The sequence below is a fragment of the Lutra lutra genome, chromosome 9 (genome assembly GCF_902655055.1).
Source record: "Lutra lutra chromosome 9, mLutLut1.2, whole genome shotgun sequence".
Lineage (NCBI taxonomy): Eukaryota > Metazoa > Chordata > Mammalia > Carnivora > Mustelidae > Lutra > Lutra lutra.
The window spans coordinates 112,295,079-112,321,057 of record NC_062286.1 but is presented as its reverse complement, the minus strand read 5'-3'; the positions used below and the strand labels follow the sequence as shown (position 1 = coordinate 112,321,057).

General features: G+C 43.4%; 1 protein-coding gene across 9 annotated transcripts in view; it reads left to right on the top strand.

The window, feature by feature from the left end:
• SHLD1 (shieldin complex subunit 1) overlaps positions 1-25,694 on the top strand; it is an 85,719-nt gene extending 60,025 nt beyond the window's left edge. For all 9 annotated transcript variants that reach the window (XM_047745156.1, XM_047745160.1, XM_047745157.1 and 6 more), the window contains one exon: positions 24,528-25,694. In XM_047745156.1, coding sequence (XP_047601112.1) covers positions 24,528-24,970 — 443 coding nt within the window. In that variant the 3' untranslated portion in view covers positions 24,971-25,694. The remainder of the gene's footprint in view (positions 1-24,527) is intronic.
• The last annotated feature ends 285 nt before the right edge of the window (positions 25,695-25,979 follow it).

The following is a 25,979-nucleotide window of genomic DNA, read 5'->3' as shown; positions in this document are numbered from 1 at the left end:
TTCAAGGGTACACGAGTACGATACTGCTTTGTCTTGAGGCAGAACCACATTATCTACCAGAGGAAACCACTGGGACACTTCAGCCTAGCTGTGACTTTTTTTTTTTTGGTGGAGAACCACGGGAGCTTATCCAAATCCCCCCTACCTTTCTCGCCCAGCCCTAGTTTCCCAGTTCAGTGAAATCTTTATGGCACCTCTGACCTCTGATCTCTTATGAGCTCCAATTACAGCCATCATCAGAAGAACCGGGTTATGGTTAAGAGTTCTCTAGGTGGTTTATGTCTTCTGATTCCTTCTTGACTGAGTTTGTCCGGGCCGATAGCTCCAGCTTCCATTTCTCCATCCAGGGTCGGGCATCTGTGGATGTTTGATAAATATTTGACAAATGACTGTTGCTCTTGAAGATGCAGGGACATGAGCAGAGGCTCTGCCCAAGGCATGGCAAGCATTTGCTTTTAAGTGGCCATGGTTGTATTCCTTCAAATTGTCTCAATTTGATTTCTCCCATCCCTTTGATCTCTCTCTCTCTCTCTTTAAAATTTTCTTGTTTACGTGTTTGTTGTCGAAGACTGGGAATTATGAAAAGGCACGCAGAAGTAAAGGAGAAACCCCCATAAGCCTTCCATTCAGAGGAAAAAACTCTTTTACTATTTTGCCGTATTCTTTGTTTTTGCTATAATGCCATTGCTTCATGCTCCCTGCCCTCACCTCCCTTTCATTTCTTTTTTTTTTTTAAGATTTTATTTATTTATTTGACAGACAGAGATCACAAGTAGGCAGAGAGGCAGGCAGAGAGAGAGAGTCAAGCAAACTCTCCGCTAAGCAGAGAGCCTGATGCGGGGCTCGATCCCAGGACCCTGAGATCATGACCTGAGCCGAAGGCAGAGGCCTTAACCCACTGAGCCACCCAGGCGCCCTTCTTTCATTTCTGAAGAGTAATGGGAATGAGTCAAGCAAAGAAACTGCTCGCATTTTTAAAATTTATTTTATTTTATTTTTAACCACTCCACATTTTTAAAGGGTTCTCAGGCTAGAAACCATGCACTCTAGTCCTGCCTCTGTTTTCCTGACTCTCCATATGCTAAGGTGTGGCTTAGCTTAAGAACTGAGCTTTTGTGCCTTGCTACAGAATAGCACAGCATAAGGTGTAACTCAGGCTTCTCTGAGCCCCGGCTTCCAGTTCTTAGATTAGCTTTTTGGGTGCATATGTCATACTCCGAATTACGGAGAAGAACTTAAGACTTGTTCCAGGATAGAACTAGACTGTTTCCTCATGTTATAGCCCTCAACCTCATCCTGAAAGCAGGATGAGAGCTTTTAAACTTCTTAGACTTCATCATCTTCCAGACTCTGGAAATGCATGAATCCTAATTCTCTGCCTGAGAATCGGAACAGAAGAGTTGCCTCTCTTAGGTAGAGATTTCTGGACTTTTGTCCTAGGCTGTCCTGTTCTTTCTGTTTCTGGAACCACGGGGTGATCCCCTTCCCTCCACCAGTGCTGTGTGGCTGACGCACCTGTCTTCCTCTTCAGGACCCCGAGCTCTCCATCCGTCACCTGGGGTGCCCATGGGCACATGCCATGCCGTGTCTACACACTTGTTTTTCCTCCCAAAACACACTCCTGTGCTTGTCTCTTTGACTTTCTTCCATTTTTCTCCTCTAGACTCCTCAAGCTTCATCCCTCCTTTCTGAAGTATTTAAATGATACTTGTTTAAATAAGATTAGTCATTGGTAAGAAGAAAAATCCCTCCCGTAACACCAACAGACTATTTCTCTTGACCTTTAAAATACCTTAATGGGCACATTGTTAGGTTTGTTCAGCTCTGCTCAGGTTGGGCCCCATGTGACAGCTGTGTTATCTCTAAGCCTGTAAATGATTGTCCTGGACAGAAGCCATCTACAGGGAGACCCCTGCTGTATGGTGTGTGTGCACAACAAAGAGAGACAGAGAGAATAGTTTTAGAAAATCTAGTTACCAAAATAATTATAGAAAAGAGAAAAGAAATAGATAGTGTTTGGATTCGCACCTTTATCATTTTCTTCTTGACTAACTCTTGGCCTATGTTCAGTTACCTGAAGTGGCCCTGTAATCTTCATGTAAGATGCACCTGCTGTCCTTGGCACTGAGGAGACAAGACTTCACGCGTCTTTACATTAGATACCCTTCCACTTGGTGACCCTTGGAATGCAGATACATGCTGAGGGGAAATTTGTAGATAAGATTTTATGTTATTATGCTTAGTGTTTGGGAAAGCAAATGGGCAACTCCCACTTATGTCTGAGCCTTCTCCTGAGAGCTGCCCACCAGGAGGGAGGTGTAGGTATGGTGGAGACTTTCTCTCTCTGGCTCTCCTTTCCTGGGAGTCCTTTTCTTCTAACATGACTTTCCAAAGTTAAAAAGAAAAATTTTTTTGACAGAGACAGTAATGTGTATAACTTTAATGCAGAGGATGAACTGAGGATATGATCATTTCTGTCGTGATACAGAAAAAAAACACAAACTTATCCAGCTGGGTTGCATCCTAATTGGACTAATTCTTAGAGTAAAATAGCTTTCTTGGGTTTTCTGTTGGTTTGTTTGCTTGTTCTTTGGCTTTCTTGTTTTTAAATTAAAAGTAATCTATGGTCATTATGAAAAAAATCTGAGTAGAGATGGCTGAGAAGAGTAATAATAATGAGAACAACAGTTAGCTTTACAGAGGACTCAGTCGTGCTTCCCCGTTCTGCTTCATTTAATCATCCTCCAGTTCTGTGGGTGAGGTTCTGTTATAAGCTGGTTAATGGGGGCGCCTGGGTGGCTCAGTCAGTTAAGCGCCTGCCTTCAGCTCAGGTCATGATCCAGGGATCCTGGGATCCAGTTCCCCATCAGGCTCCATGCTCAGCGGGGAGCCTGCTTCTCCCTTTGCCTGCTGTTCTCCCTGCTTGCTCTCTCTCTCTCTTTCTGGCAAATAAATAAATAAAATCCTTAAAAAGAAAAAAAAAAGCTGGTTAATGTTTTTAACCCTGCCATCTTGAACTTGTTGGAAAACCAAGTCTCCTTTCTCGTGGAACACCTGCTCCACCTGTTAGGACGCCGGTGGTGGTCTGCGGACACCGTTCAGGAAAAGAGAGGTTCAGCAGTCTCACTAACGAGGGCCAGGGCTGGGACCAGACACAGCTGCCTCCCTTTACAGCTGCCTCCCTCTATCACCACTGGCTTTCAGATTCTTCTGACTAGTTGTGTCGATGGTGATTTGGGATCTTCCTTCCATGTTAAAACTGAGAGCATTATATTAATTCATTTTTTCTGACTTGCTAAAACCAGTTTCCTCAGCCCTGATGTCCCACTAGAGACAGAACAAGGACCCTAGCTCTAGGAGGTCACAATCAGATAAGAAACCAGACACACACAAGCTTTCAGTAGTAGGAAGAGACACTGAAGAGACCATATACAGAGCACTGTGGGTTCTGGGAAACAGGCCAGCCAGCTGCACCTGGGGAACTGGGGAGGCTCCACAGATGAGGGGCGCAGACACCGGGCCCCCAGGAGCAGTGGAGTCCCAGGTGCCCCAGGCCAGTGAGGGGAGAGTTAAGACCATATTTGGCCGCATGCAAGTGGCAGGGCTTTGAGCAGGGTGCCCAGTGAGGAGCAGATGGTGTTTAAAGTCGGCTCTGAGTCACTCTTTGAAATTACAGAAATTCAAGGAGAAGGATTTGGAAGGCCTCCAGCCAGCTCTGTGACCTTCTAGTCCCTCAGTAATCATTTGGCGTCTAGCTCAGAAATGGGAGTTCTCTGCAAAAGTGGGTCGTCCAGGAAAAGTGACCGAATGATTTCAAGCAAAGGAAAGAGTTCTTGTGCCTAAGCCTGTGAACCACTGGGATAACTCTCACTCTCCTGGAGGACAGATTACCAGCAAGTTGCCCTGCTGGGCGGCTTTGACCCAGGCTCCGGAGCTGTGGGTTCTCAACTCTTGTCCCATCTCCACAAATGACTGGATAAAGGTTACATAAAACTCCCAACTCAGGGGGGCGCCTGGGTGGCTCAGTGGGTTAAGCCTCTGCCTTCGGCTCAGGTCATGATCTCAGGGTCCTGGGATCGAGCCCCGCATCAGGCTCTCTGCTCTGTGGGGAGCCTGCTTCCTCCTCTTTCCCTGCCTGCCTCTCTGCCTACCTGTGATCGCTGTCTGTCAAATAAATAAATTTTAAAAAATCTAAAAAAAAAAAAAAAAAACAAAACTCCCAACTCAGGGCTGGAAGATACTTGTCTTCTCCATGTGAACGCGTTTGAGATGGAAACTATATTTTCTGTCGAATGATTTTCTTGTTGCCTTGGCAACCGGTTGTGTTCTTTTTTTTTTTCCTAAGCTTTTGATTTTTCTCAACAACACGAGCTGCTTCCTTTGATTTAGCTCCGATGTATGTACAGATTTCCATCTTATTCAGGGAGTCTCTAGTGTAAGTGTTTATGAGGTATGGATTTTTTATTTTGCACCATCCTCACAAGGTTGAACAGTGTTAAATACTTTCACATAACTGTTAGACTGCCTGATTAAACCAAAGGCAAGTCAAAGCGATTTTTGTTTGTTTGTTTTTATAAGTATCACTAAATATTTTAATGTTATGCTTTTTAACATCTCTGACAAGGTCTAGGTAGAAAATTTTTTTAAATATTTTCATTTATTTATTCAAAGTAAACTCTGTGCCCAATGTGGAACTTGAACTCACGACCCCGAGGTCAAGAATCACATGCCTTTACCTATATGGGAAATTGTTTTTATACATGATAAATGCACATCATTCCTTTCTGTCTCCTCCTTCTCACTGGGCTCATGGCTGGTTCTTAGCTTTGTTAACCTGTTCCCATCTCAGGGACTCAGCATGCACCATGTCCTCTGTCTGGACTGTGCCACTCAGATATTTGCATTGCTTCCTCCCTCCCTCATGGCATTTAAGGCTCTGGTTAAGTGCCACCTCCTCCAAGAGGGCTTTCTGGACCTTCCTGTCTAAAAGAGCATCTTCATCCATCACTCTGGCCAGTTTGGAGATGAAAGGATCCATCCTTGGAAAACCTGAATGAATTATCAATCAGTCCCCCTGTATGAAGCCACCAATCTATAGCTGTACCCATGGCAAGGGCTTCAAAATCGCTTTTTTTTTTTTTTTAAGATTTTATTTATTTCTTTGACAGAGATCACAAGTAGGCAGAGAGGCAGGCAGAGAGAGAGAGAGAGGGGAAGTAGGCCCCCCGCTGAGCAGAGAGCCCAATGCAGGACTCGATCCCAGGACCCTGAGATCATGACCTGAGCCGAAGGCAGAGGCTTAACCCACTGAGCCACCCAGGCGCCCCCAAAATCGCTTTTTAATGCCACACCCTTAAATGATGAACACTCAGCCCAGAATCTCCAGATAGTTGCAGGAAACCTCCATATCAACACAGAGAGACTAAGACTAGTAAGAAATAAAGGAATAAAGCTCTCCTTCTGTGCACGTGTCTGGTAGTGTTTGATGTGCATTTGATTAATAGGAGATTTAGTCCAACATGTGGCCCATGTTCTTGGCTGGCTTGCCCATTTGTTTAACCAAATCCATTTTCACTTGCACACAGAGTAATTAACTCAGACTCACTTTGTCGGAAGTCATGCTGAAGACATTTATCATTTCCTTCTACACCATGGAGACTATTGGGCTGTGGCTTGGAGTTGTTGAGGCTGTATGCTCATCAAAAATGGAGTAGATGCCTGTGATACTAAATTGACTTTTTAATTACTATAGATTTAATGACATCCCTCTGCCATGCACTCAATCTTCAGCAAATATTTACCCTTCCCAAACTGGCAGATTTGCAGTTTATAACTTGTCATGTCAAATGAAGCATTTCTCTTTCCCCTGCTCCTAGAAGGATCTCTTTTCAAAATTACAGTCTTTTAAGAACAGCTGACATATTCCCCTTTCTGAAGAACTTTCAACATTTCCATCCTATGATTTGGAACAGACTCTTCTCACTCCTATCAACCTTAGTCTGTATTTATTGATATATTTTAGATACAATTTATCTAATTATACAATTTAGATTCTGTTATCTAGGTCATTTGCACAGAGAGAGATGGGTGGGTGGGGGAGTGGATGGATGGATGGATGGGTGGGTGGGTGGGTGGGTGGATGGATGGATATATGGATGGGTGGGTGGATGGATGGAGATAGATGGACAAACCGAACTGTATTAAAGATGTGTGGATATATTGGGGCACCTGGGTGGCTCAGTGGGTTAAGCCGCTGCCTTCGGCTCAGGTCATGATCCCAGGTCCTGGGTTCAAGCCCCGCATCGGGCTTTCTGCTCAGCGGGGAGCCTGCTTCCTCCTCTCTCTCTGCCTGCCTCTCTGCCTACTTGTGATTTCTCGCTGTCAAATAAATAAATAAAAGCTTTTAAAAAAAAAAAGATGTGTGGATATATAGTTTCAGATAACAGGATACATCACAAACTTTAGTCACATGATTTCCAGTTCATAAGAGCTATGTAATAGCTTTCTGAGCAGAAGCTAAATAACCATCATTCTATTACATCCAACATAGTTTCCCAGACTTTTTGAGGAAAATGGAATTAGTTAGATATTCCATTAGAAAGTCCTAAAATAACTTCAGGAGAGTTGTAAATGTTCTTTTAATTTGTACCATGGAACTAGTGTGAGGAGCTGGAGTTGGAGGTAGTTGTTGAAGCCTGGGTGTGGATGTCTTCCGTCACTGGTGATAGGACATTTTCAACAACCCTTCCCGGCAATACTTGAGAACATCTTCCAAGCCAAAATTTAAATGGTCAAGTAAATTAATATATTTCTAAATTATGAAGATGAGAAACTGAGATTTAAAATTCTAGAGATGATGTCGGGATTAATGAGTATAGCTAATATGAACATGGAAGTTTGTACATCAAGACCTGGAGACCTCACACCCATGAGTTTGCCTGTGCCTTGTACTATTATTCTCTTATATGCTTTCATAGTGTTTAAGACCATGCTTCCTGAGTTTCAGTCCTGACCTTGCCACTTACTAGCTGTGTGTCTTCGACCAAGTTTCATAATCTGTGCCTGAAATTCATTATCTGTGAGTCTATCAGTGAGCTCACTCTATGCCTAGTCCAACCTCCTCTTCCTAGAGAGAATGGAAGTTCCCATTTTTGGAATCTGTCATAGCTAGAGTTCTGGATGTGAATTAGATCTGCTAATCAAATGCATTCCCATAATCATTTAGATTCAGACCTAGGTTATATGGGAAGAGACTTGGGCATGGGACATTCATTTTTTAGCTGGAATGGATAATGTCCAAGGCAGCATGGTCTGGAACCAGCAACTGATGGCTTTCAGATTCAGCAGGAGCTTCCTGATTGGGAGGTTTCCGGATTGTAGCAGAAGCTGTGTTAACTTGGAGCAGCATCTGCGGCAGCAGCTTCCTAATTGTTTAGGTTTCAAATAATGAAGAGCCTGAGTCCCTTTGGCTGATTTTGGGGAGTAATCCCTCAAAGCTCAGCCTAGAGTCTCTTGAGAGCCTAGGGCTCTCCCAACAGCAGTGTGTACTGTGGTATACTTCTAACCATCTCTCTTTCTTCCTCAAGTAGCCAAAGTGATTTATGTGGGCCTCACCTACATATCAAGAGCAGTCCACTTAGCTTGTAGATTTGTTGATAGAGTTTATGAGGTAAAGCATTTCCAGTGCTTAAAGCATCTGGCATGCTTTTTCTTTTTTAAAATATGCTTCGGGCTCTTTCTGACCCTAGTCAATTGTATACCTACAACCATGAATAACACATATTTATTAGTTTGTTGGTTCATTCACTTATTCATTTGTTCATTCATACATTCATTCATACATTCATTGAAACAGATATTTGCTGAATGTTTATTCTAATCAAGAGATGTTCCTGCTGCCCTAGGGTAATGGCTACAACCTAAGTGAACATTAGAACCATTTGGGAAGGTTTTTTTAAAACCTTAATGTCTGGGTGGCTCAGATGGTTAAGCGCCTGCTTTCAATTCAGATCATGGTCCCAGGATCCTGGGTTCACATCCCGCAGCGGGCTCCTGCTCAGTGGGGAGCCTTTTCTCTCTCTGCCTTTCTCTCTCTCTCTCTCTCTCTCATGAATAAATATGTAAAATTTAAAAAAAAAAACACCTTAATTTTTATGCAACATCTAGGACTTACTGAAGACAGGGAGTGTGTGTGTGTAGATATTTTCTTTCTCTCTCTCTCTTCCTTTCTTTCTTTCTTTTTTTCAGAGAGAGTGAGTGCCTGCACACCTGGGGAATGGGGGAGGAGCAGAGAGAGGGAAAGAGAATTCCCAGTAGGCTCCACACTGGGCGCAGAGCGCAACATGGAGCAATTCCATGATCCCGAAATCAAGAGTTGAACACCCAACCAACTGAGCCACCCAGGCAACCCTGTAGATATTTTCTTAATTGAGATACTATTTTCATACAATAAAGTACACAAATTTTATGTGTTACGGCTTGGTGGATTTTTACATATGTATACACCCAGTTAACCACTATCCAGATCGAGATACAGAGAAACAAAAAATGTGCATGAAAGATTTATTGTGTGCATGGATTTTGGGGGTGCTTTCCTTAGAAGCTAAAGTTTCAAATGCATTTGAGATTTTGCTACTCAGAACTCAAAAAAAAAATTTAGTCCTCTGGAATAACCAATATAATCAGGTTACTTTTTCTTTTTTTCTTTTTCATACTCCCCTACAAATTCGTGTCCCCTTCTAGATTTATGGAAGAAAATGATTTCATTTACATGTGAAATGAAATTAAGGAGGACCTTAGGTAACAGAAAATTGCAAAATAGCTATAAAGCACTAAATGTTACTAGTAGTAACTTTGTGAGTCAAAACCTCTGTCTCTGTTTATCCTATGATTGGCATAGTTTATTGACTATAAGAAAGTTCAACTGCTTTCTTAAAACTAAGCTATACAGCTTCTTTTGTGTGATCTCTCCAAAGAGAGTGAATATCATGAGTGAAAAATTAATTATTTTCCCTTTTTTCAAAATAGTGTTTGGAACCAATGACTGCATAATTAGTATTGCAAGGCTGAGGCCACCAGAGCAACAGGCATTAGCTGAGTTAGGAAGATAAACTTGGTAATTATTTGAAAAGCAAATGGAAATAGTTGATTGCAGAGAGAAAAAATGTCATCTGCAAAACAAAACATTGAGAGCATCTACATATTTTATAAAACCAATGAGAACAACTTTGATGTTGAATTACTTTGCATAATTGGCTCATTACAGAATGAAACTTCCAACACAAAATGTAAGGTGGGCATGAATTACACTTTTAAGTTGGTCACATGTGATTTGGAATCAAAGTGTAACACTGGGACCCTGTTTCAAGGAGAACTGCTCCATATTAGGGAATTAAACAGATTCACATCACCAAAGGAATAGAAAACATGAAAATTCTCTGTGGCTCATTTCTCTGCCTTCAGGCAAACTCTCCATAAATTAACCTAGGTATTGTTCATTTTGGGTGTTCTTAAAGAATGAACTTTGGACCGGTGGGTGTGGGGAGCAATCTGGCTATGACAATTATTTTTGTGTTGATATGACCAGGGAAGAGAATTATCTCCTCACCATTTCCTGAGTGGTCCTAGGTTGGCAGTTATGTCTGTTAGAACTTGAAGGTATTATTCCACAGCCTTCTTTTCTTTTCTCTCTCTCTCTTTTTTTTTTTTTCAAGATTTTATTAATTGATTTGACAGAAAGCGAGCACACAAGCTGGGGGAACAGCAGGGAGAGGGAGAAGCAGGCTCCCCCCTGAGCAAGGAGCCTGATTCAAGGCTCAATCCCAGGGCCCTAAGATCATGATATGAACTGAAGGCAGACACTTAACCAGCTGAGCCACCCAGACTCCCCTACTCCTCCACCTTCTTGCTTCTACTGTTACTGTCCAGACATCAACGTCAACTGAATTGTCATTCATTTATGGGGAATCTGTCTTTTTTACTGGGTGGTTGAGGAATTTTTATTTTTCCTCTTGGATAAGCTACAGTTTTATCTCACCCTTAGCAATTGGGGTTCTTTTTATTTATCCCGCTTGCAGAACATGGTGATTGCTAAATGTGAGGATTCATGCTTTCATCAGTTCTAGGAGATTTCTACCCATTAACTCATTGTGCATTGCCTTTTCCCCATTCCCTCTCTTATGACTTTCTGAAATTCCAATTAGATGCACTTGGGACTGTTTCACTTTGACTTATATATCTCTTCATTTTTTTGTTTTGTTTTCTCCATCTCTTTGTCTGTCTGTGCTAAATTCTGAATAGTATATTCAAATCTGATTTCTACTTCCTAATTCTCTTTCCAGTGGTGTTTAACCTTCTGTTTGATCCATCTACAGTGGTATAAATACCTAGTATCATAATTTTCGATTTTTCTAAGTTATTTTTGTTTCTTTTTCTGATTCACTGATTTAGTTTTTGAAGTCTCTTATTGCTAACTCAGACTTTTCTATTTCTTATTTCTGTAACATATTAAACATACTTGTTTTATATTCTGTGACCATTGACTAGTATCTAAAGTTTCTGTGAGATTTATTCTGGGACTGGCTCCATTGCCTTGTTTCAGTGTGCATTTTGTGACTATTGTTTTTTTGTGAGCTCCTGTTCACTGGAATTTTATGAACTTCTGACATTTGAGTGAAGGTACATTCCTCTAAAGAGAATTTGCCTTTGCTTTCTCTAAACAAATAAGGGCACATTATTCTGGAACCAGCCTGAAATAAATTCCTGGCTGGGGGTTTTCAGACCATAAAAATAGTCTTAATTGAGGCCACAAACACAGGTAAGTTCAGGCTCATAGTTGAATCTCCCCAGGAATGCTTCTTTTTTCTTCTCTCTACCCAGGGCCAAAGCCAAGACAAAAGTTTTCTTACTGGGACCCTTGGCAAGGCATTTTTTTTTCTAGTTCATCTTGAGGGTGTAACTTCAGGGCTCTCAGCTTTATACAGTGACCTCCTTTCAAGCCCCCCATCTTGCCCAATGCTAGACTGTGTGTCCTGAAGCCTGAGTGCCAGTAAAGTTGATTTGCCAGATTCTGACACCAGCTCAGGGTTGATTTACCTTTTGGAATATCCATTGTGATTTTGCTTTTGGTCTCCGAGGATTCCTCTTCCTTTATTCCTACTCAGTTGTGCATTTTAGAAAATTTAAAAAAAAAATTTACCCAGAATTTTAAGATGTTTGGCAACAGGATTTTCATAATATCTTGCCCATCACATTTTTTTTGTTGTTGTTGAAAATATATAACTATCTCTGCCATCCTACTAGAAGTGTCTTTATAAAGCTGGAAATTCAATTCCATATTTGCCCCCACTACCAGCCCTTAATAATTCATGTTGGAAACATTTTCAACACAAATACATCCTAAACCCCTCATGTCTCATATTTTCTGCCTCTCCATCAACCCCAGCTTTTATTTCTCTGCCGTCTCTAAGATCTTTCTCTGCATAAGTTGTATTATATTTGTTGTTTTTATTATTTAATTAATTAATTAAAAAATTTTTAAAAGATTTTATTTATTTATTTGATAGAGAGAAATCACAAGTAAGCAAAGAGGCAGGCAGAGAGGGAGGGAGAAGCAGGCTCTCCGCTGAGCAGAGAGCCCGATGTGGGCCTCGATTCCAGGACCCTGAGATCATGACCCGAGCTGAAGGCAGAGGCTTAACTCACTGAGCCACCCAAGCGCCCTTATTATTTATTATTTATTTTTTTAAAAGGATTTTATTTATTTATTTGACAGAGAGAAGCACAAACAGGGGGAGGCAGAGAGATAGAGAGAAGCAGGTTCCTCTCTGAGCAGGGAGCCAGATGCGGGACTCCATCCCAGGACACTGGGATCATGACCTGAGCGGAAGGCAGATGCCCATATTTGTTGTTTTTAAATGTTTATGGCTTTCCCCCAGTTTCTGAGCTCTCTTATTTTCTGATGTTTGCTCCAGAAAAGAAGGCTCATAGCTTTGCCCTTCTTCAGAGTCAGCTATAAGTGGGGGAGGGCAGGGAGAGAGGGAAGTATTCACTCCCATGGCACTCTTCTTAGTGTATTTCTCAGTCTTTATCTTGCCTTTTAAAATCTAACTCAGCACTACAGCTCTGACTCTATCAGCAGTCATTCTGTGAACATAGATCTTTTCTGCCTAATTTCTGCCTAATTTCCCAGTCTGTTTGTTTGTTTGTTTGTTTGATGCAGTCTGTTTCTCCTTCTGCGGGGTATTTACTAACCTCAGCTTTTCCCTGAAGCTCTTCCCTTGATTAATAGGTTCCATCAAATAGGAAACCACCACCGCCATTAGGTCCTACAGGTTGAGTCATTTCAATCCCACCCACAGGCTGGTGGATGTGTCAGGGGACAGCTGGAGGGCCCCACCAGCCTGGGCTTCTGTGTTTGACACTCCCACACACCGAGGGACCTGCTGTTTCCACCCACGCTGGGATCATGTTTGCTTTGCAGAGCTTGCACTTGGGACCTCTCCGGAGTCAGTCCTAATGGTGAGATGGGTGATGTTTGCCATGGTTCACCCCATCAGCTCTGATGCCAGGATGGGGCAGCAGCTGTCGGTCAAGGAGATGTCGGGTACGACGCGGGTTCACCTGGACTTTCCCTGTGATACGTGTCTATCACTGCGTGTAGATACACGAGAGCATTTACACTTCACTCTTAAAATCCTCGGGTGTAGGGACGCCTGGGTGGCTCAGTTGGTTGGACGACTGCCTTTGGCTCAGGTCATGATCCTGGAGTCCTGGGATCGAGTCCTGCATCGGGCTCCCAGCTCCACGGGGAGCCTGCTTCTCTCTCTGACCTTCTCCTTGCTCATGCTCTCTCTCACTGTCTCTCTCTCAAATAAATAAATAAAAATCTTAAAAAAAAAAATCCTCGGGTGTAAATGACAAATGCCTTCATATTTATATGTAACATCACTGCTGCTGGGGCTGCTCTTGTCACTATGATAATAATGACAGAGTAGCTATTATTTATTAAGTGTGAACTGTGTGCTAGGCTTTATGCTAATAAAGCATTTAATTCTTACAACTATCCACGAGGTACGGATCATTATTATTACCATCCTCATTTTACGGAGGAGGATGTGAAGATTCAGAGATGTCAAGTAACTCGCCCCAGGTCACATAGCCCGGAAGCAGACATGCTGGCACTCAAACCTGAGCCTTCTAAACCCAGTCCATGCTCGCAATGTTCGCAAGCAAGTCATCTATCAGGACAGAAATATTCAGATTTCTGATCTGTGATTATGAGCTGTTTTACAGAAGCTAGAACTTAAATCCACATTAGTTCTGCCCTATAAAGTAACACTTCTGAAAGCATATAGTACCACACTGCCTGCCATTGCACAGAACTGGTTTTAGAATTCCTTTGTAAGAACCGCTTTCAGAACTAGTGTGTGGAATGTAAGAAAAGCAATCTCTTTTTGGAGATGAACCTTGCTTTTTACCTCATTCCATGTTACCCTGCTTGATCACCGACATTATTGATCAACTTTTACTCCTAATGCCTTTTGACAGTTTCCAAAAAGGTAATTCTGTCCTCCGAGGGTGGAGATTTGCCACCAATGAGGATGTCCAGGAGAAGCTTCCGGGGGAGTGGAAACACTTCCTGAGACGTTCCAGCATGTTCTCAGTGATGTCAGCATTTTGAGTCCAAGAGCTGGGCCTCCTGGGGTGGTTACTTTGAAGGGGGAGAGCTCAGCTATATCTTTGCCTTCTGGTGCGTTCCTTACAATTCAACCTGTTACTTCACAGATATACCTAAGGTCGATCTGATGTGGAGTCAAGGCTGTTTACACAAATATGCATCTAACGAAAACACTGCTGTGTGTAGGAAAGCATCCGACTTTCCTTGCCTGTCAGTCTCAGCAAGTCTGCTGATGTCAACACGGGAACTGGCTCTGTTTTGATAAGGGTTCTGTTCTGTTCCTCTTTATCTCTGAAAATTAGGAAATATTGACTTGTGGATTTGGACAGATGGTGAGTAGGCCCCTGTTCCTCTTAAAGAAAGAAGAATCTGTTTTCTGCTTCCCCAGCAAAGGGAGATGAGCGTTCTGCTAAATATGTCTCCAGCAACACCTCAAGCATCATTTTTAAAGTGCTTATTTTTTTTCTTACAGTGAAGGTTAAGGTTAAAGTTTCAAGCCTCATCTTAATTAGCTGCTCACATTGAACTTAATTATGCTGAAGTAAACAATCGTATTCAAAATAGCAACGTTGCCATAGCAACCTAGACCAGAATCGTTTGATTTTCTTTCTTGCCCCTGATTGTGCCTTACTATCTAGGCCATGATATGAAATAAATCTGCTGAAATACCCCATGTAAAATGAGATTTTAAAAAGCATTTAGCAGGGGGAAAACATTTTTAAACGATTGCTTTAAGTGTCGCAGGGAAGCTCCTGATTCCCAATTGCTCCTGAAGGAGATTCTGTCTCAGGTTCCCTGGTCTGAGAGCCTCCCCTCTTGTCCCCTGTTGGGGTTCTGGGTGCAGAACTGCCCAAGAGCTATGCCCCCAAAACTGGACTGGTGCAGGGGATCCAAGTTCCTGTTCCAGCTCCAGCTCCAGCCCTCAGATTCTGGTCCTGAAAGTGTAAGAGCTGAACCAGCAAATCCCCCATGGCTTTTCTAGCTGCAAAGGGGTCAGGTTCTGATCCTTGAATGTGGTTACTACTTAACAACCTGCAAAACGAAGCTGTTTTAAATCAAGCCTCAGCTAAACCTTAATCTCCTTCTAAAGAAGAGAATGGTGTTAAACATTTTTAGGATCCAGGCCTGTGATTCCTCGGCTTTTACCAGAATCATCTAGGGAGAACACCCCTGCCTGGCTCGTCACAGCGAACGTGGTCCTCATTATGGCAAATGTGAGCCACATGAAGAGTATTTTAAGGAAGAAAATTAATAAGCAGGTTAGCCTTGTCCGTGGTCTCATCACCAGCCCCCTCATGAAGTGATTCTGGAGACTTGGTCTTTGTCTCAATTTTCTTGTCTGCAAAATGTGACTCAGTGAGCTGGCTGTTGGCCTGGCCCCCGGGTCCGCCTTGGCGTGTGACTTTTTCGCTGAATGGAGTAGAGACACAGTGTCACTTTTTGGAGGTGATAAACTGATACTGCGAAGGTTGTCTTACTTGAGAAGATTTGCCATTAAAACGAAAACAAACCTCGATCGAGGTCTTTTATCCAGCCTCAGACTGGGGTAATCTGGTCATGACCTCAGGTACAGAAAAGTCAAAGACCCTGTTTTCTCTGTACTTTATCTTGTATGCCATTAAAAAGAAGATAGAAGAAAAGACAAAGTCCAGTAGAGAAAGGGTAAAGAAGATGAATTTTTCACAGTATAGGAAGCCTAAGTCTCCGCCAAGTGTCTGGAGAGCAACTCGGCCACTTTGAGTGAGGAGGGAAATATGACCCCAAGTAAGGAGACATATTGGATACGCCCAACAGTGTCAGAGAGTTCGGAAAAGCTGTGGAGAAACAGGGTAACCCAGATCCTGCTGGTGGGAGTGCCCCAGCCACTTTGGAAAGTGATTTGGCAGGTTCTAGTGAAACTGAAAACGCACATTCCTTTCGACTCAGCAGTTCCACGACTGGATATAATTCTAGAGCAAGTACACCAGGAAGTAGGTATGGGGGGAGGGGTCACTGAAGCCTCATTTGTGAACAGGGAAAAGTTAGACACAACCCACATGGCCATCCCAAGAGATTGAAATGGACAAAAAACAGTGAGGTATCTTCTTGTAATACTCTAAAGCAGACTCATATATCAACAATGGCAGGAAGGAAAAAATCATAAAGTGGAGTGAGAAAAAGCAAAACTTCGTATATGGAAAATAAAATGAAAATGACCATCACCCAAAGCAACATAGTGTTGCTTAGGGATACATAACATATGTCAGGTATAAAAATGGGCTAGAAAGGGTGCCTGGCGAGCTCCGTAGGGAGAGTGCGTGACTCTTGATATTGGGGTTGTAACTTCGAGGCCCACATTGGGTGTAGAGATTATTCAAAAATAAAATCTTTAAAAACAAAGACATAAATGGCCTGGAATGAATGAATTTCTGTGTGGAAGTGGTCAATTAAAATATTTACTTTTTTTGTTGTTTTGTTTTTTTTTTTAAAGAAATTGGAAGCACAAAGTGATTTTATTTTTTTTAATGGTTTTATTTATTTATTTGACAGACAGAGATCACAAGTAGGCAGAGAGGCAGGCAGAGAGAGAGGAGGAAGCAGGCTCCCCGCCGAGCAGAGAGCCCGATGCGGGGCTCGATCCTAGGACCCTGGAATCATGACCTGAGCCGAAGGCAGAGGCTTTAACCCACTGAACCACCCAGGCGCCCCTGTTTTGTTTTTATTTTAATGCCAGTGTAGTGAACATAGTCTTATATTAGTTTTAGGTGAACAATAGAGTGATTCAACACATCTGGTTCTCATCACATGCAGCACACTGCTTAATCCCCATCACCTGTTTCACTCATCCCTAAAATGTTTACTTTTTTTTTTTTTTAAGATTTATTTATTTGTCAGAGAGAGAGAGACAGCAGGCAGAAGGAAAAGCAGGCTCCCCACTGAGCAGGGAGCTGGATTGCAGGACTCGATCCCACAACCCTGAGATCATGACCTGAGCCAAAGGCAGACTCTTAACTGACTGAGCCACCCAGAATCCCCAGTGTTTACTTCTTTAATAAGAAAAAAGACTTGAAGCAAATATGACAATATGGTAACTGTCCATTTAGAGTGGTGTGAACTTGGATATTCTATTTCTTTGTATTCAGAACATTTTAGTTTCCTAAGAAAATATAAAATGCCCAGGTACGAGTAAGATAGCTTACCAATCAGACGGCAGAGATCAATCAGCCTTATTAATTGCCACGGGCAGTTAATTTTAGGGCTGTTCACCGATCGCACATATTTTTGTTTTTTTCCAGCGTTCATTTTCATTCTCAGCAGTTGTCTTGTAGAGGACCCTAGCTTCTGCCCGGTGCATCTGTTCACCATTAGGAGGAAGGTGACAGCATATGCCACCTCCCCTCTGGGTGATTCATCAGGCTTAGCTCTCCGTTGTAAACAAGTACTCAGACTGCAGTTTCAAAAGCACCGGACCAGACCACCCGTCCGTTGAAGTGTTGATTTGGATTAAATAGCTTGATATCTGCGCCCTGCCCCCACCCCTTTATGAGTCTGTGGGGTTTGTCCTTTAAAGGAACAGTTGCAAATTCCAAATTGTACAAGCCGCAGATGGCAGGGTTGCTATGGGGCAAAAGGAAGTGTAAGCTTACTGATTTTTTTGGTCATTAATTTTATGCTATTAAAGAGACAGAAAGTAAGGTACCTTAGAACTCCAGTGCTGGTGTTAACTGCACCGTGGTGGAAAATCATACGAGACCAGAAAGCAGAATCACAGTGAGTTACTGATGGGATATAGTGAATTGAGCCCCTTTACTTGCAGGGCAGAAACCAAACAGTTCTTGGACAGTCAGGGGGTAGGAGACAGGACTGCTGTGAAAACAAAGGGAAGGGAAGGAGAATTGTCCTGGAGGACAGCAGAACAGAAAGTTTAGGAAAAAAACAAAAGTGTGTGGACATCTTCTTATTTAACCCACAGACTGGGATTATCTCTGGCATCAAAACTCAGCCCTTGGGACATAGGGATGTATGGCAGGAACTTCTATGTGATGGCTATAGCATGATGCATGTATATATATAACGAATCGTAGTATCCAGGGCCCTTTTGGGAGTGAAAGAGTGTGCTATTAATCATTAATTGAGACAACAGCCATAAACCTGGGTTGTCCTGGGCAAACTTCCCAGTCACCTTAGGGAGCACTGGTAACCCTAGTAATCATGCACCTTTACATCTTTATTTGAAAATGAAACTCATCAAGTAAAATAAAACATCAAAAAGTTTTCAATGTATCTATCTCAGGCCAGCACTGCCTTAGGCCCTGGTCGGGGGGGGGGGGGACAGCTGGCATCCAGACAAATGCCATAAGCAGGAGAAGATAGACAATAAACAAACAAATCATGCATTAGTAGATGCTGCTATGTTTACTTAGAAATGTAAGGCAGAGAAGGGATACAAGGACAGTCAGGGCCTAGATGAGTGAGGGAAATGCAATTTTAAGTCGTGTGCTCGGGGAAGCCATGGAAGACTGAACGATCGGAAAACTGAATGATACTTTCTTCCTCCCACAGCAGGAGAATTTTTCATCCTCATTCTTTGTTTAAATATTTTACTTGTTTGTCAGAGAGAGAGTGCGCACAAGCAGGGGGAGCAGCAGGCAGAAGGAGAAGCAGACTCCCCTCTGAGCAGGGAGCCAGACAAGGGACTCGATCGCAGGACCCTGGGATCATGACCTGAACCCAAGGCAGACGTTTAACCGAATGAGCCACCCAGGTGCCTCCATCTTTATTTTTTCAAAATTAGGCTTGGCCATATGAATTAACATTGGCCAGTGATACGTGAACAGACGGGGCTTTCCCAGTCTCTGCCTGCTCCCCCGGGTTCTTTTCCCTCTGCCGCAGGCACTAAGCAATGTTGAGGTGGTGGCTGGCCCACTGGCCTGGGTTCCAGGGTAAAGGGCAAGCACGACACAGATCTACTGGTATGACACAGAGCTGTAAGTAGTGAGAAACAATCCTTTATTGTTTTAAACCCCTGAGATTTTTCCCGTGCTTGTTACGTAGCATAACCTAGCCAATCCTGACGGATACAGGAGCCCTCACGGAGAAGATAACATCTGAACCGAGACCTGAGGAGGTGAGGGAACCAACCAGTCATACAGATAAAATGGAGAAAGCATGTTCCACGCAGAGGAACAGCAGGTGCCGAGGTTCTGAAGAGGGGGCTTGCAAGGATCAGAAGAGAAGCAAGTTCTCCAGGCCATGATGCAGAGGTGTTGCCGCAGTCCGACTTCCGTGCAGCCTGTGGGGCTGGAGGTAGAGGACTGAATCTTGTTCATCCCGTGAGCCTGTTCACTCCTTTTTTCTTCCACAGGGTATGGAGTGGAGTGGCAGAAGTAAGAGGAGCAGAAAGGGTAGGAAGGAAAAAAGATCTGGGCAGGGAGATGCAGCCTACAGAGCAGGGCTCCAGATCCATAGGCAAGAGCCCTTACTGTATGAAGAACGATGCTGTCACCCACGGAGCGAGCCTGTGGGGCCTCGGAAGTCTGACTGCTGTCATAAAGGAGAGGAGACTGTGCTAATCTGTGACCATTAATGACCAGGACATGCCGCCTCCCCCACTCACCTTGTTCTTTCTACACGCATGACTTTCTCAGAGCCACACAGAACCCAAGGAGCCTCCAACAGACAAACCAAGGCAGCGGGGCCACACGTCAACGTGTACCGCGCACCGCCCTGAGAAAAGGGGCAGCGTTCCCTTTGAGGCAACGTAAAAGGAGACTGTATGAGCCACAATTCCTTCTTTCCTTAAATCCTGATCGTTCTCTTCTTTTATTAAATCTTTGATTTCTTTCGGCTCAGTGCAGCCTTGAAACCCCAGATCCTCCCAATTAGCAATCACGAGTAAAAGAAAGTCTGAACAAATAAGGCGGAGTGGGCGGGCATTGAGGCTGCGGTGACAGAGTGCTAAATATCAAATCCATTTAGGAAAAACTTGTTAAAGTTGAAAGCTAAAATGTTTCACAGTGATAAAATCCTGCTGCGCGGTTATCAACCACAGACGTAGCCATGGAAGATTCTCTACAAGAAACCCCCATTAAACATCTGGGTTTCTAAAGGCTAATGGCGTCTCACAGAATGCAACCGTTAATCTCAAATCCTCCGTGCTCATTGATTGCCTGGGATTACTGAACAAACTACCATCCATAACTCCTAAAGATATAAAAATACTTCTAGGTTTGTAAGAATCCCAAACATCTGTATGTGAGCTGTTTTCTCTCCGGTCGAAAGGTAATTTAACCAACAGGTACTCTGGTAGATAGGTGACCTTGAAACAATGCCTGCAAAAGCATGGCCATACCCAGCGCCATCCTTCTGCCTTTCTTCTTGTCAATTCCTAAAGAAATTCTATTCGTGATGGAAGCAAATTGCAATCAAAAGGGAAATTCTACTCAATTTAGATAACGCCACAATCATTGGGACCGGGGCCCTTGCTGAGAAAAATAAAATGTTCTCAAGGTCTGAGAGGGGAGGAATGCATGGTACAAAGGGGTGCTAGAAAAAGGTACCTTGGGAGCCCAAAACAAAGCAATATATTACAAAGCAGCGGGATTCAGCATTCACTTCCTGCTCTTCCCAGAAATCATCCTTTGAGCCACTGTTCCTCTCAAGGGGTAAGAGGCATTATGGGCATTTTGGGGAGGATGATTCTTTGTTGTATGGGATCGTCCTGTACTTTCTAGGCCATTTACCTCCTTGACCCCACTCACCAAATACAAGTAACACTTTCCAATCACTGACACGAAAACATCCCCAGACTCTCCCTAGAGTAGACATTACTGTCCCAAGTTGAGAGCCCTACAAGTCCTGGCTATGTTAATGTAAAAATAAGGTACAGTTTGAACTTGGCTGTGAGGATGCAGGAACTGACTGAGTTATCCAAGATCACCGTGCTGTCTGTCCGCATGTAGGTGCATCAGGAAAAGAAAAGCGATTAACTCTATTTGCTGGCAAAGAAATCCCAGATGTCAGAAAGGCCGCAACAGCCACATGATTAGAGAGATAGCTTTGTTCTTGGTAGTAAAGCAAGTTTTAAAAGGAAATCAAAGACTGTAATGAGCTGGGGACAGTGTTCAAAAGAACTGATGTAGTAAATAACTCAACCCATGTTGTCATTTTCTTCTGGAAAAGGGAAGGAGGGTTTCTTTGAAGATGAGTTGCTATCTGCTTGATGTTTACATGAAAAACCAAGGAGACAAGCCTGTTTTTTAGGCTCATTGGGTTCAAATCAAAGTTATTGACCAGTTCCTTAACAGGTACTGTTGTGCTATTGGGAAGGCTCTGTGTCAATGGTTGCCTTGGGTGACAGTTTCAGGAGCTCCCCAGCTTTCTCAGTGTCACTGCTGAGGACCTTCTTTCTCCCTTCCACTCTTCCCATTGACACTTCTCAGCCCCTGTCGTCCTGTCCCTTCCCTTTTCTTCCCTTCCCTTATGTCCCCAGGACCAGATCATCTTTGGGGAAGAAGGTGGGAAGGGACAGCTCATCCTTCCATCGTGGGACCCCTGGCTCGGCCCCTTCTCCCCTTGGCTCTGTAATAGCCACTACCATTTGTTAGACAAGGACTGTTTGCCAAGCCCTGGACTAAGGCTCTTTTTTCGTTTGTGTTAATATTAAAGTAGGCCGCCAAAGGAAGTCTTAATGATTATTCCTCCAGAGGTTTGTTTTCATTATTTTTCTTGCGAGAATCCCAAACTCACAGAAAACTTGCAAGTACAACACAAAGAACTTTTTCCCCCACGAATTGTTTAACTGCCAGCATGATGCCCACCACCCTGATTTTCCTATGAACGAGGAGATAACCATAACCGAGTGAAACTTGCAAAATCGGGACTTTTAACCGGGTACGTTCTTACCATCTAATCCTCAACCCCCATTCAGGCGATCCCAGAAACGTTCTCTACAGCAAAGAGATCCAGGTGAAAATCATGTGTTGTGTTAAGCTGTCATGTCTCTTCGGTGCCCTTCAGTGTGGAACAGCCTTGCTCACTCTTCTCTTGGTTCTCATGACCTTGGCACACCTGAAGAGTACAGGCCAGTCATTTTACAGAATGTCCCTCAATTTGGTTTTGTCTGCCACTTCCTCATAATTGGGTTCAGGTGACGCGGCGTTGGTGTGACTATCAGAGAAGTGGCTGGAGTCTTCATGTTGTGTCTGGTCAAGTGGCAACAGAATTTCGGTTGGTCCCATCATTTAGGTCACTTGATTGAGGTGATATGTGCCAGGTTTCTCCACGATGAAGTTATTCTTTTTCCATTTGTAACTGATAAGTATTTTAGGGGGAAGTACTCTGAGACTGCGAATACCCTGTTCCTCAGCAAACTTTCAATTATTTTATGGATTCATGGTTTTCTGTTTTAGTGAATGGTCTATCATTCGTTATTCTCATTATTGATTTTGATGCTCAAGTTGTTCCAGATGCAGCCAGCTGACCCCTTCGAGCTGACCTCTGCTCTCCCCTTGACAAGCCCCCATTGGTATTTGAGCATTCTAGAACAAAGTACCCATCATGTACTTTCCTATAACCACCCTGGAATCAGCCATTCTTCAAGGTAGCTAAGTGCATTGTTGTTGGGCGACCTGTACGGTGGGCCCGTGAATGTCTGTCCATGTGTGGGCCTACATGTGTCTCATACCACGTGTGTCCATATCCTTGGATGCTTTGGATTATCTACTTCTCTGTTCCTTGTCTAACCACAGAAGTTCTCGAAGAGAGACCATTTACTGACACTATTGTAGATGAGAAAGCAAAAGCTCAGCAAGGTAGTATGCTGTCTAGCTGGTAACAAGACTAGAGGAAAAACCCCAAATCCCTTCTCCTTTAGTAAAACCACCGGCTGTAGCACACAACTTTTCATCATTAGCAAGTACAAATATTTTTATGATAGCTATTGATTGAGTTGGTGAGGGTGAGAGGGGTGTGTGTGGAATTAAAGGTAGTAATTTATTAAAGCTTATATCAGAGCAGAAAAGGAAAATATAATATTTTGATTTAAAGTATAAAATGTTAAAGAATAAAACTGGTTGGCGTATAAGGAATTCTGCAAATTATTTGTGTGGAATCTTTTCTAGAACACATTGAGAGGAAAGTCCTTTGTTTCGGAAGAGCTCAGAGATTCCTGTGTTAAGAATTAGGGTTTCCGGGGCACTTGGGTGGCTCAGTGGGTTAAGTCTCTGCCTTTGTCTCAGGTTGTGGTCTCAGGGTCCTGGGATCGAGCCCCACATTGGGCTCTCTGCTCGGTGGAGAGCCTGCTTCCCCCTCTCTCTCTGCCTGCCTCTCTGCCTACTTGTGCTCTCTCTCTCTCTCAAATAAATAAATAAAAGCTTTAAAAAAAAAAAAAAGAATTATGGTTCCCAGAGAAGTACAGAAAGTGAGATCAAGGACTAGGGTTTGACTCCATTTCTGGCTTCATATTGTCTATTATTTTTTTTTAAGATTTTATTTATTTATTTAATTTATTTATTTATTTGACAGAGAGATCACAAGTAGGCAGGCGCCCCTTCATATTGTCTATTATTAAGTCACTTAGTTTGTGACTCTTTTACAAATCACAAAGGTGGTGATTTTAATTGAGAGATAAAGAGTCTATAGGATTACTGTAGGGAATAGAGAAAGACAATGTCTGAACTGTGTAAATACCCAGCACTGTCTACATTAGTAAACTACATTTACTGCATTTGTGCCCTGGATCCCGCTGGCATCTGGTTTAAGATTTTATTTAAATTCCAGTTAGTTAACATATGTTGTATTACTAGTTTCAGGGGTAGAATCTAGTGATTCATCACTTGCCTTGAACACCCAGTGCTCATTCCATCATGTATCCGTCACCCACTTAATGCCCATCACCCAATTACTGCATCTCCCCCCACCTCCCCTCCAGCAACCCTCCGCTTGGTCCCTATAGTTATGAGTCTTTAATATATGCTTTGTAAATGAATGCTTAAAAAATAAGATCTAGTATCAGGACTAATAACTGCTGTAATTTCAAAGCACCGTATCGTAGTCTCCTTGGATCGCCATAACAAAATACCATAGAAGTTTATTTTCTCAGATTTCTAGAGACCAGAAGTCTGAGACCACAGTGCTGGTATGGCTGGGTTCTGGGAAGGGCTTCCGGGCCTCAAGAAGGCCACCTTCTCCTTGTGGGCTCTCCTGGCCCTCCCCCAGTTCCTGCACATGGACAGAGAGAGAGAGAAAGAGCAAGATCTCTTCCTCTTTTTATAAAGCCACCACTGCTATCAGATTTGGCTTCCACCCTTACAACTTTTCATTTAACCCTAATAACCTCCTAAAAGCCCCATCTCCAAATATAGTCACATTAGGCAGCAGGGCTTAACATATGAATTTTGGAGAACCACAGTTCAGGCCATAGCATAGTGACAGGCATAAATGATATTTAAAAACATCTTCTGCAGACTATAGGTGATATGAAAATAGCTGTGAGCTGTTGGTAACAAAGTCATAGCTACTGCTGCTAATAGGCTTGTTGCCTACATTATGGGAGGTCATGCTTAATTTCTGGGAGAGGTTAGTGAAAATAAAGATATGATTTTGATCCCCATCCAAATTCACACCTACCCTGAACTTCTATGCAAAGACCATAGATGAAGAACTCCTGGAACATACAAATAAGATGTTCTTGTTTTGAGCAAACAAGTGGCATAACCCCAGGATAGTGGGAATCAATTCTGATATCAGCTAATTGTGCCCATTACCAGTCACCCAAGAAAGTAGTAGGTGTGGTGAATTGAAGAGACATCGTCTGTTTTTGGCTTTTTTAAATATGTGTTCGAGTATTGGAATGTGTTTTGTCTTGCAGACACCAGTAACCTAAATACTGAACAAAATGATTCCTGGACCTCTGAGAACTTCTGGCTTGACCCTTGTGTAAAGGGTCAGACGGAGACCACGACAGAGGACGATGGGCTTCGGAAATCCCTGGATAGGTTCTATGAAATGTTTGGCCATCCCCAGCCAGCCGCTAGAAATCCACTCTCTGCTTCGGTCTGCCAGTGCCTGACTCAGAAAATCAATGAACTGAAGGGCCAAGAGAACCAAAAGTATGCCCTTCGCAGTTTCCAGATGGCCCGGGTCATCTTCAACCGGGATGGCTGCGCGGTCTTACGTAGGCATTCCAAGGACGCCCACTTCTACCCACAGGGAGAAGGAAGTGTGTCTCTGGATGATGAAAAGCCAACCCCGGGACTTTCAAAAGATGTCATTCGTTTCCTCTTGCGGCAGAACGTGATGAAAGCTCTCTAAGACGCCCCCAGTGGTAAGGGCAGGCAGCGTGGAGGATGGCCCTGTGGCCTGTGCTGTCAGTGCCTCCCCCACAGCTCCTCCGGCCTCTCTGGCCAGTCCTGTGGCTCCAGCCCCCCGCCCCCCATGAGCCAGCAGTGTTTGTGGGTTGGAGAGCCTCTCTGTTCACACCACCTCTCACCCCACCCCACCCTTTGACTTAAGGCCCAGACTGTCTGGCTGGGGAGCCCAAAAGCACAGCTTCCTTGCCCCAAGGAAGGAAGGACATGATCTGCGGCATAACAACTCTCCAGAGCTCCCTTCGGGATCAAACCAAGACTTGGGTTTCCCGGGAAATCACGCCTTGCTCAGCCTCTTCTGTCTCCCTGTCCTCCTTCTCCCGTTCACCTACTGGTGTCTCCTGGGAACCTTTCCTTAATAAAGCTCTTGCACCTGAATCCTTGACTCGGAGTCTACTTCTGGGAGAACCCAACCCGAGAGAACAGGGTTTTTTATTAGATGTGGGTTTTTTTGAAGGCTTTAAAGCTCTGCACGGAATGAAGTACAGGAATCAGACCAAGCTGTAAAACAGAGGCCATGTGATTGAGATTGTATTTCCCAAAATAATATAAAGATTTAAATACAGTTTAAGATGGATCACATGTTAATCATAATGTTGTCTCTCCAAAGCCAGAGTTCCCGGTTTTATAATATGAACGGGGTGTGGAAGGAGCATTTGGACCCTCTATTAAGAGCTAATACCTGCAAATTGAAAAAAAAAAAAAAAAAAGCTGGGGGGTGGGCGCCTGGGTGGCTCAGTGGGTTAAAGCCTCTGCCTTCGGCTCAGGTCATGATCTCAGGGTCCTGGGATTGAGCCCCACATCGGGCTCTCTGCTCAGCGGGGAGCCTGCTTCCCCGCCTCTCTCTGCCTGCCTCTCTGCCTACTTGTGATCTCTGTCAAATAAATAAATAAAATCTTTAAAGAAAAAAAAAAAAAGAAAGGCTCTTGTCTTTACCAGATTGCCAATGTGGA